Source organism: Micrasema longulum, unplaced genomic scaffold (assembly GCF_059751315.1).
Source record: "Micrasema longulum isolate JH-2025_06_02 unplaced genomic scaffold, ASM5975131v1 h1tg000774l, whole genome shotgun sequence".
Classification (NCBI taxonomy): domain Eukaryota; kingdom Metazoa; phylum Arthropoda; class Insecta; order Trichoptera; family Brachycentridae; genus Micrasema; species Micrasema longulum.
Genome location: NW_028277968.1, coordinates 103,512 through 122,437, shown reverse-complemented (window position 1 = coordinate 122,437; position 18,926 = coordinate 103,512). Strand labels below are relative to the sequence as shown.

General features: G+C 31.7%; 1 protein-coding gene across 1 annotated transcript in view; it reads left to right on the top strand.

Annotated features, from left to right (window-relative positions):
• The window catches only part of LOC148279058 (proton-coupled amino acid transporter-like protein acs), a 91,993-nt gene extending 74,058 nt beyond the window's left edge, over window positions 1-17,935 (top strand). The window contains exons 2-6 of the mRNA XM_088230504.1: window positions 3,821-3,894; window positions 6,904-7,044; window positions 12,097-12,369; window positions 13,129-13,668; window positions 14,807-17,935. Of these exons, the coding sequence (XP_088086630.1) occupies window positions 3,821-3,894; window positions 6,904-7,044; window positions 12,097-12,369; window positions 13,129-13,668; window positions 14,807-15,233 (1,455 nt within the window). The 3' untranslated portion in view covers window positions 15,234-17,935. The remainder of the gene's footprint in view (window positions 1-3,820; window positions 3,895-6,903; window positions 7,045-12,096; window positions 12,370-13,128; window positions 13,669-14,806) is intronic.
• Window positions 17,936-18,926: the final 991 nt, after the last annotated feature.

The window sequence follows — 18,926 nt, the reverse complement described above, 5'->3', positions numbered from 1 at the left end:
TAGCATTTTATTTTTATCAAACAAAGAAAACATAGATAAACTAAATGTATTACAAAATAAAGCCTTTAGAATCATTTTGAAAAAAACAGATATACGAGGGTAAAGTCGATGGTAAATGAAATGAAATTATTAACATATAAACAAAGAATATTTTACAATACAATGACATTTGTTCATAAAATTATAAACTCTAATAAAAAAACAGAATTTTGGAAAAAAAATGATCGGAACCAGCATGAACACGATCACAATACTAGAGAAAAGAACAAAATTAGACTTCCATTTAGGAAAAGGGCAAAGTCACAAAATTCAATTTTATTTAAAGCAATTAATAAGTATTACGAAATGGAAAAAAATATTTATGAAGAAAAAAACATATCAAAATTTAAAATAATGGTCAAGACATATGTGATAAACAATTTATAAATTAAATATATTTGCAATGTTATTATTAGAACACACATAACAATATGTATGATATGTGTGCCCTATTTTAAGATTTAAATAAATAAAAAAACAACGGTAGCCAAGCATTCCCAGTAAGAAGTCTGACAGGTATAACCACGGATAGTATCTGAAGATATCTCAGAAATTTCTTCTGATACATAAATATATAGTATAGATGAACAATAATGTAATATTCAAGGCGTTTTCAGCATTGGTAGCAAGTGCTAGAACAGGGGTGGTGGGTTCAACTTGCGGTGGTTCAGAAAAGCGTGTTTTTTAACTTCCCAGGCTTCACTCGTTCAGCCGGGAACGTAATACCAGAGTTACTGCAGTACCTAGACAGTCCAAATACGCGTACCTACAAATTTTGCTATGGGCAACCCGCAAAAAATTTGTTCCACGCTTCCTAAATAGTACCGCCAGTTCCTCCGCAGTTCCGCGGTGAACGTGGAGGTCACACACGATGAAACTCTTCGCTTTGTCACTGCGCTGAGGGACGCGTCTTGCAAGCATTAAGCTACGATTCAGATTAAATTACGAACCAACTATGTATTTTTATGTTTGACATCATGCTGATAGTGTATTACGTATACTTTAAACTATTTTACTTTACAATATTTGAGTTTGTCCAAATGTTCGTAGACAAAAGACTGGATTTCACCCCCTCGGGAGTCATTAAGATTAACAAATTACAACAGGGATGGAGAATACCTTAAATAAGGGATTATGGAAGTCAAGGCATTTACAGGGCTTATGACCTGTCATTGGCTGGTTTAAATAGCCACTTTACACACCGTGTAACATTCACCATTTTGCCTATGTTTGAACATCCATATTTCTTCAATTCTTCCATTTGTTGATTTTAGTGAAGTTAAAGAGCTGAAACCTTTATTGTTGAGAAAGGATTCATCTGACTGAATTATTTCACATACTAGGCAACGCCTGAAAACAAATTATTTTTTTTAATGACAGGTCCCTGTTGTAATTTATTTTACTTTACATACAAGAAGGTAAGAACCCATGATTCTGAACTTGAGTTTTTATTTAATATGTTCTAACTAGCTTCAACTTGAAAATGACACAACTAAAATTAAAAGAAAACACGAAATAAGTATAAATTGTCGGTTTCACATGTTACTTTTATTTATTAATTTATTTATTTTAAAGAAACAAACAGACGACAGTGATATAATAACTTTTTTTTTTTAAATACAGTTTAAAGACAGACCAGCAAAGTTTCTAAATAAAAATCATGCATATTATTAAATTGTGTTACAACCAAAGGGTGTTATTATGTGTATTTGTATGAGAATAAGTGTAGATGTTTGTTTATGTGTATTAGTGTGCGAGTAAGTGTTCAGGAGTGTGCATCATTAAATAGTAAGTGGGATCGTATCGCAGCCAGAAATAATAAGTCTTAATTTATTCAAAAATAAATTAAGGGGTATGTAAAATATAGCAAAAGATGAACAAAAACATCATTATTAGAGCAAGAACGATAGAGGAAAGAGTGTTGCACATAGTTAGTGCTACAGACTGGCTGATGGAATAAATACTTATTTCTTGTCACGCAAAAGGGGGACATTAAGATTTATTTTGGAGAATAGGTTAAAAGAGTCTACTTTAATATTTAATAATTTATGTAAATAGAATAATTCAGATACAGTTCGTCTTTTTTCAAGGGTAAAAAATCCATTTTGTTTTGCAGATTGATTGTAAGTACAAAGCGTTTCAAAAATTTTCGTTGAACATTTTCAATCATATGTTTAGGTATGTACGAAATAATAATTTTCACTGATTCGAACATATTTCAAATTTTATAATATATTTGAGAATTTAAAATTTATTCTCTTATTTATGTTATTTGTTTATAACCCACTAATTTCGGCAACAACACGTTACCCTCTCTTCAGGGTTATTTCTGTGGCATTTAGGTAAATAGGTACATCTCAATATTAGCTAATTGTGCAGGGGGGGCTATTTTAAACTTTTTACTGGTTTATTTGTTTAACATATGATTTTGGGTACTATCTTATAATAAATCTTAGACCAAACTGCACTTAAATAACCCTAAAAAGGGCAACGTCTTTTTGCCGAAGCTAGTCGGTTGTGTAAACAAATAAAGTGGTTCACAATACAAAGTGAATTTTAATTCTCAAAAATATTTTACATTAAAATGATCCACAAATTTGAACCGGGTTGTCGTCCCGTGGCTAGTGTTGTAGACTCAAGGATCAGAGGTCCGAGGTTCGAACCCCACTCTACCCCGATTTGATTTCCATTTTCTAATAGTAAGTTATTTACAACTCGTTAAAAATGGCCACCAAAAATGAAATTTTTTGGGTAAATTATAAGAACAATGTTTTTGAGTGCGTCCAAATGTTTGCAGACTGGTTGGATTTTCTCCCTAGGGAGTTATTTAGATCTAAATTAGTTGCAACATAGAGGGAAAACACTTTTGAGATGGGAATATGGAAGTCTAGGCATTTACAGGATTTATGACCGATCATTGGCTGGTTTAAGTAGCCATTTTACACACTGTGTAACATTCACCATTCTGCCCATGTTTAAACATCCAAATTTCCTCAAGTCTACCATCTGTTGGCTTTTGTGAAGTAAAAGAGCTGAAACCTTTATCATGCGGGTGAGATTCATCCAGCTGAACCAATCTACCTACTGTTTAGCCGAATGAGGTGGATGTTTATACATGGGCAGAATGATGAATGTTACACAGTGTGTAAAAGGGGACACTTTAACCAGCTAATTACAGGTCTTAAGCCCTGTAAACTCCAGATGAACTAGCTGACAGGCGTCTTACGCTTAGATCAGCTACGTCAACGGCGAGACATAAAGTTATTATACCTTCACGCAAACAGCGCACTGAGTTCGGTGAACGCGCATTTGCAGTCGCAGGCCCTATGGCATGGAATGCTCTCCCAGCAGAGGTGCGAGGCTGTGACAGTGAAGTGATGTTTCGGACAAAACTTAAAAATCACTTGTTCTCTTAATCATTTGAATAAATCCGTAGCATGTGATAACAAAATTGTTTCACTTAAATTACAAATTTTAATGTTTCAATTAAATTTATTTTTCTTGAGTATTATTTTGTAAATCGCTCTTGATGTATTATATGACAAAAATAGGGCTCTATAAGTTATCCAAAATAAAAATAATAACTTTCATATTCTCCCCTTAAAAGCGTTTTTCCTCTCTGTTGCAACAAATTTAAATCATAAGAACACTTATTTGTTTTTTCCATAAGAAAAAAAATGTTAGTGCTACATAAATCCAAAATGTTAACTTGACGAAGAGCACGCATACTGTTTGTATAACACGCGCATAATTTTAACCATTTTTATTTTGACTGTTACAGATGAATGAAAAGGCATCGATCGTTGAAATGGGCAGCCGTAGAAATGGGGTCAGGACTGAACTAGCAACTGTAAAGTAAGTAAAATATCATTTAAGCATTGATAAATCTTTCCAGACTACCATCAGTTTTTGAAAAATATTGTTAATGTAACAGATAAACATTTTTTGAAGGGGAATATGTCAAAAAAATTGCAGTGTTTATGTCACGTGCCATTGTCTTGTTAAGTGATCCGTTACATGCGTAATATTCTCAATTATTACCAATGTTTGTCACTCACATTTTTACAATTTTTTGGGAATATTGTCAATAAGTCTAGATTGAAACACGCGCGAGTTATAACTTTATTGTAATATTTTTACTTTCTCATTTTAAAAGAAGTAATTTGTCAAAGTCACGGGGCATGGGACTCGGTAAATGTTATTCAGTTTTCCGTGATGAGGCCCAACTTTCCTTCCATCGCTTAGGGGGTCTTCCAGGCGAGCGCCGTCCGGAAGGCAATTCTTTAGCTGCTATGGACACCAGTCTTTCACCGCTCATTCTATTTATATGTATGTTCTCTCCAAGATCTTCTACGGGATCTGCTCTAGTGCGCTATATCTTCGATTTCACCCATTTTCCACATACAGTCATTTCTGATCCAGTCGCGCAGAGTGTTTCCGGTAATCGATCTGAGGACCTTCATATCTGATATTCTTTGCAAGTTCTTCGTTCTTGTTGTGTCCGCTTGTGTTTCTTCGGAATATGTCAATTTGGATCTGCTTTCAGGTCTAGTTTCTTCTTGTTTCAACTAATATCATTCTCCCTTTCCTTATTAATTTACATGTGTTTTTATTTTTTACCTCGGATTTTTACATTCTAATTATAATATTTATTATTTATACAGTTTATAATATATATATATATATATATCCTATTTATATACAAAAAGGAACAAGGTTCGTTGCCTTAAATTATTATTTTTTTCTTCTCGATCCGTACAATTTGAGGATGTACATAAAAAATATGAACATTTTCCATAATAAAATCATTATTACACTAGATCACACCAATTTCCAGACTAAAATACGATCATCTTATCGACTATTAAACAAACAAAAAACTACCAAAACTACGAATGTAAAAACCATTTAAAAGCTCAGTCGTTGTAAGATTCTTTATAAATCCGGAGTCGGGAGCATATTAGAGTTTAATTCAATAATATGGTGTCCCGTCTACGATATCCATTAAAAGCGAATCGAATCCATGCAACACAACTTTCTTAAAACGATATTACCCATCGAAACAATTTCATCAATACTTTAGGTAATTATTTCCAGAGTCTGAAATAGTTTCACATTTTGAGCCTGTAATTTAGGAGAACTTTAGCTTCATTAATAGTATTACCTAAAATTTTATCCGGTAAGATGGATGCTCAAAATATTATATCTCAGAATAACACCAATATTCCAAATCGCGCCACTCGTACTAACAGTATTTGCTGTGGGAAATTACAGAACCAACTCTGACTTCTTTTCACCAAAGCCAAGAATGCTTAAGCTACAATAAAGTGTCCAAAGATAGCTTGGTTGATGTATTTCTACAGCAAAGAGAGTTACAAAAAAGCTCTAATAATTACATAGCTCACTTTTCGAAATATGATACTTGCTGACGGAGCAATGTATCAATTGTCTCTTTAAGATTATAATGATTTATTGTATATTTTTAATTATATTATGTAGTTTACAATATGTAACTTATGAAAATACTTTTTATATCATAATTTAATCAACTGTTTATACCTATACCAATACACAATGGTTTATTTAATAACCTGTCGATTGGTTTGAATAAAAATATGTAAAAAATAGTAAATGAGTGTGATAAAATAAATTTATAAAAACTTCGCTTTTAACCTCTTATTTTTATTTTTTTCTACCAACCGGTTTTAAAGCTATGCAAGCTTCTCTATCAAGGAATTCTATCATATTTGATTTTTACAGTGATGACAAAAATTAAAATCATTGCATGCTGACTTATTAGCTCCATATGTATCGATGTAATATTTAGTAAGCACGGTAAAAATAAATAGAATCAAATTCATAAGTCAACTAAGTATACTTTGATGCAGAAGCCTGTGTAATTTTGAAACCAGTCGTTACTATAACACAGATGGAGAACATTTCAGAGAAGGGAATATGAAAGTCTAGGCATTTACAGGGCTTATGGCATGTCGTTGGGTGGATTAAGTGGCCACTTTATACACTGTGTGACATTCACCGTGTCGGCCTCGTGGTGTAATAGTCAGAGCGTTTGCCTACCATGCAAGAAGTCTCAGGTTCGATTTCCGACATGGTTGACATGAAATATTTATATATAAGGCTGTTATCACACTAGAATATTTCATAGTCCCTGGACTGGCACCTGAAGCGTAAGACTGATCATCTTACTTTCATGTAACATAAATGATCAAGATACGCTGCTATTGGTGCACCAATACAGTGCCCTATGCACCATTAGGTTGCAGAAAGGGAATGATGAACATTCTCCATTTTACCTATGTTTTAAAATTTATATTTTAACAATTCTTCCATCTGTTGATTTTACAAATTTTACAACAATAAAGGTTTCAGCTCTTGAACTTCACTAAAATTAACGGATGGAACAATTGAAGAAATATGGATATATTTAAAGCAAATGCAAAATGGTGAATATTATACAGTGTATAAAGTGGCCACTTAACCCAGCCAACGACATGTCATAAGCCCTGTAAATTCCTAGACATATTTTTATTTATTTATTTATTTTTCTAAAATGTTTTCCATCTCTGTTGAAATTTCTTAATTTAAATACTAAGACTAAATACTGGATTTTACCCTAGAGGGTAAAATCTAGTATTTTGTCTTCAAACATTTGGACAAACTCAAAATATTGTAATAAAAACAAAATTGTTTAACATTTATTTTATTAAAGTGAATAAACATAAAGTTAATGCTTCAAACATGAGTTTTTTTTTAAAACAGGTTTAAATTCTTTTCAATAGTACATTTTTAATAAGAATTTTGAAAAAAATTACAAAAAATAGTTTAAGCTATGTGTGCTTTCAGGTACAAATGTGACAAAAGCGGCGGAGCCATGACTCAAGAAGCTGGTTCCACAATTCCACTGGTGGAAACCAGGTTCCGTGATCCGGAAGCTGATGAGGACTATAATCCATTTGACAATCGAATCCTTTCGCATCCGACTAGGTATTTTACATATTATTTTATTATTGATTGTTTAATCGATTAATTTACGGAGTAATAGGTGACAAGCCGATGCTTCTGGTTTGGTTTCGGTTTCAGCCAAAACTGACAAAAAAAATCGATCTCGACGAAACTAGAGCACATGGCAAAGTTTCAGATAAAAATGAAGTTTTCAGTAATTTAAATATTTCTTTGTGTGTTAAAATGAGATGATGTATTAAAAAACACAGTGGTTTCGGATATGCAGTTAAATTTAGATGTAGGATCATATGAATGTATGAATGCAGAAAGCAGCCAGCCTTAGAATAGTGACACTTAGATAACAGCGCTTTTGTAAAAAGAGTGAATAATCAAATCTAAATACAGTTTAAATGTTTTTTTATTAAGAAAAAATATAAATAATATATCCATTCGTTTTTTTTTGTACTAAAAAGAATTTTATTACGACTTTGACAAGTTTTTATGTCATGTGCATTTTACAGAAAAAAGACAGTCGTGTCATTATGTATTGAACATATTCTTTTATATATAAATTAAGGTAAATAATTGTAAAGATTCGCTTAATTGATTTGTTTTATGAATCACTTTAAAAATAATTTCATTGGGTGTTAAATGATTTTTTATTGTTTTTTTAAGTCTAACTGACTACACAACCTAGAATATGCAGTTTGCAGAAAACAGCCAGATTTGAATGATAACTAATGTTTATTTTGCATGTATGAGGAGACATTTTGAATTAATAAAAATTTTCTTAGTACTGGTATTTTTAAATTAATGAATTTGTATAGGTAACTTTAATACTTGCGAATAAATCCCATTATATTTTTTTAAGAAAAATAAATTTATGAAGGCATTAATCTTCCAATCAGCATTTATTCTAAAAATTTTTTTTAGTCTGGGGGTGTTTTTTTGCAAATGGAGAAAGGCCGTTTTTGTGATCAGCACTATTTTCAGAAGGTGATATTAATAGTTTTTGATATGACAGCGGCCTGAGTGTTTTTAGCAGAACATAGAATTGACCTTACTGCACCCGATAACACCAATATCTCATGTTATTCAAAATTGTGGACTGGCTGCTTTCTGGATAACTACGTTCATATTGTCTACAGGAACTTGACAAGGTTTTGAGTCCGTTCAAATTATTGTAGGCATGAACTGGATTCAACCCTCGAGGGAGCTATTTATATGAACATAAAACGACAGAGATGAAGAACATTTTAGAGGAGGAAATATAGAAATCTAGGCATCTACAGGGCTTTTGACCTTTTATTGGCTGGTTTGAGTGGCCACTTTACATACTGTGTTATATTCATCATCATTCACTTACCGCACCTCTGGTGCATAGGGAAGTGTAATTTTACACCAATCGCAGCGCATCTTGATAGTTTTTGGTTACAAAAACGTAAGAAGATCAGTCTTACTCTTCGGGTGCCAGTCCAAGGACTATGAAATATTTTATTGTAAAAACACATTTAGTAGATGCCTAGATTTCTTTGTTCTCTTCTCCAAAATGTTCATCGTCTCTGTTGTAGTATGTTAATATAGCAACCAGCGTCGTAGCTAGGGGCTGGCAAGACGGACGGCTGCCAGCGGTGCAACCTTCAGGGGCGAGCACTTTGCAGAGCCACAGGCTTCTTTTATATTTCTCTTTCTAGAAAATATGTCTTGGGGGGCGCAAAGTTCTAATCTTACCAGAGGCAGTCATACGTAACTTTGTAATTTGTAATGTTTTATTAGAAAATACTGTTTTTTTTTCTATTTAATCAAGTTGTAACGGAGGCATTGAGGGAGACTGGGGTAAAGAAGTCGTGTATATTTATTTATTGCACGTACTTTTCTTCTAAAATAAAGTAACTTGGAAAAAAAGTATGCGTTAAAATAGCGTGGCTGACAGAGTCCCCCAGGACTCTATAACAGCTGAGGGTGGTGTGGGTTTTCTCCCTCTGTGGGGCGTTTATTTAAGTAAAAGCTTATCGATGTAAAAAAAGTCAAAAATACATATTGAAATGTTTTGTGAATATGCCATTTTTTTTTTTTTTTTGTTATATTAACGTTCTTATGATTCACCCAAATATCTCAATTTCGGGGACATTTTCAACGAGTCGTAAATAACTAACTATCTGAAAACGGGAATCAAGTTGTGTTTGAGTTGGGTTCGAACCTCGGAGCTCTGATCCGTAGGTCTGCCACACTAGCCACGGTACCACAAAGTTACCGACGGAGTAACCGTAAGACTAATCACCTTATCTTCGTATAACAAACAGTAAAGATGTGCTATATTTATTTGACCAATGCAGCGCCCTATGCAGCATTGAATGCGGATAGAACTCCTTTGATAAGGAAAATCTAGAAATCTCCCTAAACCCTATGATTTATTACTATTGTAATATATTTTGGAAAAACGATCTTAAATTAACGAATACTTTGACGGCATTAAAGTATGTCATCGACATAATTTAATAATTAAGTTCTGAGAAATATAAACTAAATATAAGTACAATAACTATTTATGTAAAATAGCAATAAATATGTTCTATCACATTGTTAAAAACAATCAAAATATTTTATAAATCCTATTTATTTTATTCTTATTTTATTTATTTTATTTTATTTTATTTGGGATTTTTACAGCTATAACATAAACAAAATAATTAGAAAAATCTTAACAATACTAAAGCCAATTAAAAAAATCCCAGAAATATTCTTCTCAAGAAAACATAATAAATAGAATTTATAATGTACCCCTGAATGGGAAAACACGTGACATTTTAAAATATTTTTGTTTAGTTTGATTTTTTTCTTTTTTTCATTGAGATTTTTTTTACATCGGTACATTTACGTGAAATCGTACATTTCATCATTTTTAAAAAATAATTAAAATATATCACCGTGGTTACTGACATCTGTTAAATTTTAATGGAAGCTTGCTTGTGATCTTGTTGGAGATGTTGTTTGCTTTGTGAAATTAGTAAAGCAAAATATTACACTTCAAAACAAAACGCAAACTGTGCTCCAATTTACTTGTGATGTTTTTATTTTTTGTGTATGAATATTATTACATTATTTTTTTATAACTCGTAATGTTGGATTGCATTATTGAAATGCAACGATGATCTTTTGTTTGTTGAACAACATGATAACACGCTATGCATTACTGCCACCTAGCGGATTAATTTAATAAGTCGTTGATTTTGGTTTCAGTATTGGCTAAAAATAAATGTGTAGGGTTAATTGATCTATGTTCAATTAATTTAATTAAAATAATAAAAATGTAATGAGAATAACGTAGGCGTATTATTTATTTTAATTTTCACACATTTAAGTGCATAGGGCAATGCATTTTGCGTTAAGAAAATATGTTTTTATTTCAAATACATTTTATTAAGTATTTTTTAAAAGAAAACTAATTTATTTTTGTGTCATTCATGGTTGTGTTCAGCCTAAACAATTTCCAGCTTACTTATGCATTTCACAGAGGTCCCGAGTTTTTGTAACATGGTTTTAAATTTAACTTTGATCAAAATAAATGTAAAATTACTAACGACTTATATGCAGTGTTAAATTAATAATAAAACAAATAATTATTTATTTATTTATTTGACTGACTTATGCAGTCCATTCTAACGATGGTAAATACAATTTCTTATAATAAATACAGGCACTAATAAAATAAAATACAACTAAATAAAATTAAAGTTAGGACAAAAAAAAATTACTACCTCAAGACAAGATCCGGTCTATCTTAGTGAATTTTTAAAACTATAAAGACTTACACCAAAAAAGTCCAGATCTTGTCTCGAGTTTACAATACGATACAATCTGGACGCGCAAGCCATCATAATATGCTTTTCGAAAATTATCAATACCTTTTTGGATTGGTACTTATTTTATAATATTATGTTGAGATGATGCGTGTATTTATTATTTTGTTTTAATGTCTCAATATTTCACCCGACTGACTCCCGAAGCGCAAAACTAATCATCTTACCTCGATGTAACGAAAATATCGCACTCTATGCTTAATCAATGACATGGAAATTAGTTTTTTTATTTCTACATATTTACGAATGGGAGAAATAAGAAATTATGTAGAGAAAGATTGACCAAAACCGTTTAGCTAAGGTTATTACTCTTAAAATAAATAAAACAGTACTTTAGATTGATTGATTTACAAAATACTTTAATGACAAACATAATTCAATAAAAAAGTTTTGGGAAATCTTAATAACAAATTTACTGTTTAAAAAATACGTAACCATTCATTTTTACGATTTTCCCCAGGGGGTGTACAAAGCCGTATACCATATACATTCTGATATTTCCTCCGAGATTAACAAGCAAAGGTTACATCAAAACTCATCTAGCTCTAAGCTCCCGACCCGTACAATCTTTGTGAGCCTATTCTGCACACTTAGTACATTGCACGCAACCTTAATTATAATGGGTTGTTCCATATTCTTCAATACAATACAAGCGAATGTTGCTTTTTGTTGCTCTTGCTTTTGCTAAAGGAATTTAGTGAAGTATAATTTTGATGGCTAATGTTAATTAAATGTAGGTTATTTTTACCTTATTCTGGATAAGCCACAATATTTATACGGAGATGGCGTAACTATTTATCATACGTATTACTTTCACCATAGTTTGTTTATCAGTCATGCAATGACAGTGGATTTTCATAATATAAACTTGAGACACCAGAAGAGTTCTAGTTTTTAGTTAAGTTGTGGCATTATGTGTCACTCAACTGCGAAGTAAACAATATTTACTATTGACTATTTCAATATCTTTAAAACAGTATCAGGACACCAAAAAAGGAATCCCCAGTGCACAGTTATGAAATGACAGTTTTTTTTCTCACCGACTGTCGATATTACGATCTGCCGCGAGACCGAGAGTCTGCGGAAACATTTAAATTTTGAAAGAAGATTCCGGTCCTGTACATTTTTGCCCCATATGCGGTTTTGGACAGGTTTATCCCTACATTTCATGTTAAATCGAATTAATTTTTACATCGAGTTCTAACTGTTGACATTAATTCCATTTAAATTTCAGCGACATGGAAACTTTCATCCATTTATTGAAGGGATCGCTTGGCAGCGGAATACTCGCCATGCCTCTAGCTATCAAGAATGCTGGCTTGGCCGTTGGATTCGTCTTGACGCTGTTGGTTGGTGCTATCTGTACCTACTGTGTTCACATACTGGTGAGATCGGCTCATGAGCTATGCAGGAGGAATCGAATCCCGTCATTGGGTTTCGCGGAAACCGCAGAAACTGCTTTTCTCGGAGGAAGACCATTTGTGCGCAAATATTCACGTCTTGCGAAGTAAGTAAAAACAATAAGCATATTTTGTTTATTTTTTATATAACTGTACTACGAGTATTTAAGTTTTGGAGACTTTTTTTTTCTGTTTAATTTAATACCAGTCAGTAAAATAATTACACCTCTTTTACTCAATCTAATGAAACACACATTACGCACTTTTGGATTATCTTCTTTCTGCGCATTGCTCGTGTTCGATAAAGGGCAATGTTTCTTTATATAATATGGGTAGATGAAACATGAATACTTATACCCTCAGATGCGGTGTGCGGTATGTTGAAGTTGTTTAATTATGCATAAGCCAAAAAAAAAGTGTCGTCCGATTTTGACTCCACTTCTCCAAAACCGATGGATTTCTTTTCAAACTGACGTTTATTATTTACAAACCATTTTGGTAAAAATGACGACAGGTGCGTGTAGGTACTTTAAATGTGTTTAAAATGTAACGATTTTGTTCGTACGTTTTGGAAGAGTCTCACCCTTAAATATACATTTTTAAAATAAAATTTCTGGTTGTACTAAACTTTCTTATTAGTTGCGTTGCGCCCATAAATTGTTTTACCAAAAACACTTCTTGCAATCTAGACTTTTTATAGGTTATAATAACATTTTTATTAAAAATGCGTCGAGAATACCATTTAAAACTTCTCGAAAAATTGTTAATGAATGCCTATTTCATAAAAAAAAACCGTGTGATTGTCAATGAATTTGTGTCAAAATTGAAACATTCATTATTTTAATTAAATTATTTGCGTCTTCCAGGGCGATGATCAACGTCTTTCTGGTGACTGACCTGCTAGGATGCTGCTGTGTATACATCGTATTTGTTGGGAAAAATCTCAAGCAAGTGATCGACCACTATACCGACTCCGACTGGAACATCAGGGTGTACATGTTGATGCTTCTACCGTTCCTCATCGGCATGAACATGATCAAGAAGCTCAAATATCTCGCCCCGTTCTCGATGTTGGCAAATGTCCTGATCGGTGTTGGGGTCGGAATAACATTCTCCTATATCTTGACCGATCTGCCGCCGATCGAGGTTCGACCGAACTTCGCTTCCTTCAAACAACTGCCGCTCTTCTTCGGAACTGCTATCTTTGCACTGGAAGGTATCGGTGTGGTCATGCCCTTAGAAAACAATATGAAATCTCCTACCCATTTCATCGGATGCCCTGGAGTGCTGAACTTTGGCATGGCAATCGTCGTCTGTATGTATGCTCTCACTGGCTTTTCCGGTTATTGGCGATATGGAGACGCGACTGAAGGAAGCATCACACTCAATTTGCCCAAAGATGAACTGTAAGTTGTTAAAAAATAATTTATATGTTCGACAGCATTGTATTTTTAAATAGTTAACCATAAGCATGTCAAGCGAATAATTTTTACTTAATAAGAATTTCTTTATTTTTTAAATGCGGCGATTGAATATAAATATTATGTTAGCTTATTTGATATACCAACAATTTATTCACAATGATTTTACAGATAAGTTTTCCCGTGGATTTTTTACATTTATTTTTCTATGGATAATATAATACTTTTGCAAAAAGCGCCTCAGTAGCTGTTTCAGTATCATTCTAATTTGTTCATTTTATTAGATTAAAAATGTAAGCGATAAACCGCGTCAGAAAATGAATCAAAATTAGTTATCGTCAAGTGGGAGGACATCTAATCCGTAGTCCGCGATATTGCTATGGGAATTTATTTCATATGCGAAACATATTGTATTTTTACATTGCATCAAGCGATTTTTTTATATTTCTGTAATATGTATCTACTCATATATATTTTTAAAAACAAAATGCAATTTTTCTGTTTTTTTTATAATATGTACAATATATTTATGTTGTATTTACTTGAGACACAAATCCCAACTCTATGGAACCAAAGTCCAGTGTTGAGTTGGGACGAATATGTGTATAACACTTTAACAATCAATATTACCATACATATTTACAAAACAAAAACATTATAAAAAATACATGACATATCAACATATAAAAAAACAGGCAATATTCTATAATTCTAGATAATACGCTGGAATTTTATGTATGCATTTTAAAATTAGTTTCATTTACCTATAATAAATACACACAGACATCATGATAACACATTGCACAATGACGATTCATTTCTTATTTTGAAATTTATTTACAATTATATATTTTAAAAAATTATGTATAATACTTGTACGTATGTTGGAAAAAATATCTTTCTATGATACCTAATTATCTTAGTCTGTAAATAAAATATTCAAAAGTTAGTATCTAGGTTGTCAGTTTTGGAAGTACACAATTGTAAACATTGAGAAAAATCTCGTAGATGGAAAAGTTGCGGTGTTATTTATTTTTGATTTATTGTTTTGGCCATTTTACTTGTGGTTCTAATTTAATTCAAAGCAGATGCGATTTTTTTGAAATGCTTTCTTTTATTTTAGATTGGCACAAAGCGTTAAGATCATGATCGCGGTCGCAATATTCTTCACCTACAGCCTTCAGTTCTATGTGCCGATGGAAATAATATGGAAAGAGCTGGGCCCGAGGATCGCCGAAGCCAAGCGGGCGCGAATGGAGACTGCAGTGAGGATCGCCATAATCGTCTCCACCGTCGTGATCGCAGTGGCCATCCCCAACCTCGGCCCGTTCATCTCCCTCATCGGAGCCGTTTGCCTGTCGACTCTCGGACTTATGTTCCCCGCTATAATCGAGCTGGTCACCTTCTGGGACGAAATCGAAGTGAAAGGATACTCAAGTTTCAACTGGAAGCTGTACAAAAACGTGTTCCTTATCGTATTCGGCATAATCGGATTCATGACGGGATCATACGTAAGCATACAGGAAATAGTGGAGGAAATGGCTGTGTAATTCACGTCATGTTATAATTGTAATTGTACCTATATTCATAATTTAAGTGTTTTACTAGATCTGTGGCTATGTTAGATTTGGAATAAGAGTAACTATCGTTAAATATAAACCAGAACACGCTTAAAAGAAGTACATATTATATTACTGTGAATATTGTATATAATTACTAGCTAAACCCCAGAGTAATAATTTTTTAGAGAAGCCCTTAAGCTTTATAGCATAGAACAAAAGCAATCCAAATTTTTTAATCAGTTTTAGTTTGATTTTTCGTTTAACTATAAACGTGCAAGGGACGAATAGTTCGTGGTCAATAATCAAACATTGGTTTTCTTCTGTATGGGCGACTCTATTAAGTTGTTACTCTAAAAGCTAAATACATATTCTCAAGCAGGTAAAAATTCCACTCACCTTTATTTGTCGGTACTTTTTATAGATTTCGCATAGCTGAATTAATGAGAATCTTTATTTAAATTAATATTCTTGGATTATGAAATCTTCTTTTGCTGTACGTAAAAAATATAAATTATTAACGAATTTTTTACTAACATTTTTTGCAATGCTCAAAAATACGAAATCAAATAGGTCATTAAAAAGAGTTAGAAGCTATAAATTAATTTAGCGATCTTAATTCATCCAATTAATCCATTGTGCATGCACGTATTTAAAAGGTAATTAAAATTTTAAAAACATTTACCTATAATTAGGTAATTTCCAAGCTCGACAAATTTATCTGCATATTTTTTTAATCAGTCAATTCAAGGGCACAAAGATACATTTTGTATTGCTTTTTTATATAATAAAACGGTCGCCAATAATAAAGTCTTTTCGAATTATGAGAGAAAACTGAATATTCATTAACGATGTTTTACTGTTCATAATTTAATGCAGTAGCGTCATATGCATTCATTTTGATAAATGTAATTTAATGCAAACGCATTATTGTATTATGCTTGCATATTTGCAACATATACTCTCAATAAATGCATTCTTAAAATCTTACCAGGCCGCCATCAAAAGTTTCAAACTACATAAATTCATATATTTGTGGTAGTATTAGTTATTTACTAGCGTAAATAAACTTTAAATTATGTGAAAACATTCGTTATAAGTTAAATTCATTTAGCTTACAAAAATTTCAAACCAAACTATTAAATATTACTAGTTGATGACTAGTTTCAATAAACGTCAAATGGTGTGTACTCTCTTTTGTAATTACCAAAACTATTTTACCTAAACCAAAGTAAAAAAACTAGATTCACTTACGTTTTTATTTTATTAAAATTATGATTTATTGACTAGCGTTAATAAAGCACAAATGATTTAATCTCTCTTTTGTTATTAGCAAAACTATTTTAACTCAACCAAAGTTTCAAAACTAGATTCTTTCATGGTTCGATTATATTCATATTATTAGTTATTCACTAGCACTAAAAAACATCAAATGATGTGCAATCTCTTTTGTTATTAGCAAAATTATTGTGGAATTTATGTATGTTATTTTGAAACGAGTATCAATGTAAAATGTTCAAAAAAAATATCGGTAGTTTTTTATAACAAATGTTACGTTTTAAAATAAAAAATCAAATCATGGTTAATATATTACGTTCCAAATATATATCAATATTTTTTTCTACCATTTCAAATATAAAACTCTGAAAATAAGTTTATGAACAAGGAACAATTCTCATTTTTTGTACATGTTTCTTTTAATATAAAATAACTGTCAACATATTATTAAAACGATTAGCGTGCACATAAAAATATTATACTCACTTCAAATTAGAAACATATTATTTAGTCAGAAATTAGAATAGTTCTAGTAAAACTTTTATTTTTATTTTTAGTGAAGTCATAACTGTCCATAATCTTTGATTGACATTAAAATATTAAAACTATCTTTGTTTTCTATTGCCGGTTAAATTTTAAATTAGTCAAAACCAAAAATACATTATAACAATTCCAATTAAACTTCATCTAAATAATTTTAGAAATAATCTTTAAAATGTATTTTCTAGTCTCTTTCAAAAAAAATGTAACATAAATAATATGAACGAAACGCAACTTAAAAAAACCATTATAATGGTGTATTATTAATTAAAACAATTAAACAATTAAAAGTCAGGGATTTACTATGGAAAAAATGTAGTTATGTTAGCATTTACAATTATATTAGCTTTGATAAATATTATAAGTGTTCTTAGATTTTGGAGTAATCTATTGATAGGGCTATTTTACTTACATAAGAAATAGCCCTTTAAAATAATACTACGTTAATGTAGTTATTCACTTTTCGGGCCTGTAATTTTAAGCCTAGATCTTTAAAGCTGAATCTTTTTTTAGGTCTGACGGCCCTTTTAATTGTGAGTAATAGACTTCTGAACTCAAGTAGAATATTGTTTGTTATCAATTTAACACTACTCGATACGATAAAGGTGCTTTTTTCCGCAGTTAAATTCTAAATAATGTAAAATCATTCTTCAACCTCATAAAATTGAAAAATTTAATCTCATTCTCCTGGACTTAAATTATGTTTGATTTGTATGAAGTCAATCTTTTTCATATGTGGTATCGTATCGTATCGTGTTATATAAATATGAATTTTAAACCATTCCTATTTTATAAATCGTTGTAATTTAATTTCTAATTTTGTTATTTTTAAGTGAAACTTTAATTATGAAATAAATATTATTTTACAAAACAAATTTTCTAATTTCACCGATTTTAATTAATATAACAAAAAACATAACAATGTTGAAGTCAAAATACAATAAAGAAAATATTATTGGGTAAATTTAATACACAATACTTTTGCGCGGTCGGACTTTTCATCATTCTCGTATTTTCTCTCTGGATTATAGCACTAGCGCAGTGATTTTTATAAACATTATGCATATTTATCATTTGCGTGTCCGTATTGTTTAGCTATTTTGATATTTTATTTCTTGTGGGTGCTAGGACCATCCAAAAACCCTTCAAAGTGCCCAGTGTTATCCGCTTCGTGTCTTCGGACGTTCGGGATAAAAATATGAAAAATATTTTTTTAAATGCGAAAGGTGGTGATACAAAAAAAAATATTCTGGTGCTCTTTTTTAAACAAAAAAATATCTGTTCAGTTTCAGAGTGCGCAAATTGGGAATACGAGACCTCGATTTTTACGATTTTAGTTGGGCGTAATCAGTAAGACGTGCAGTTGTCTATTTTGGGGATTATCGGGGAGGTATCAGCAAGACAGTAACAGAAAAAAGTATGTTCAAACACATTCATCAAATTTCTCTCCCACCCTTTACTCTGTCAACGCAACAACTGCCAATAATGATTTGTCTGGTAAACTAATGGGAATACAAATATGTATTTGCGAATTAAAATAAATAAACTGTAAAAATTACAGTATGACAGGGTTACGAATGATGAAATCAGGCAAGGTGCAAATCTGAGACTGGTATAATCTTAAAGTATATGTTTATACTCTAAGGCAGGGGTCTCCAAACTTTGAAGCCTTCGGGCCATAACGATTTTTTCAGTTTGTTCCAAGGGCAAAACCAGTTTTAATTTTTCTGCCCTTAACTATATTTCTAGACTAGAATAGTCGCAAAGTGCGCAACCTAAGCAAACTTACGCTTTTTTGCATTTCAATTATTATTGTGTATTGTGACACTTAACGACATCTAGTGGCGAGTATTGGTACTATGTTTT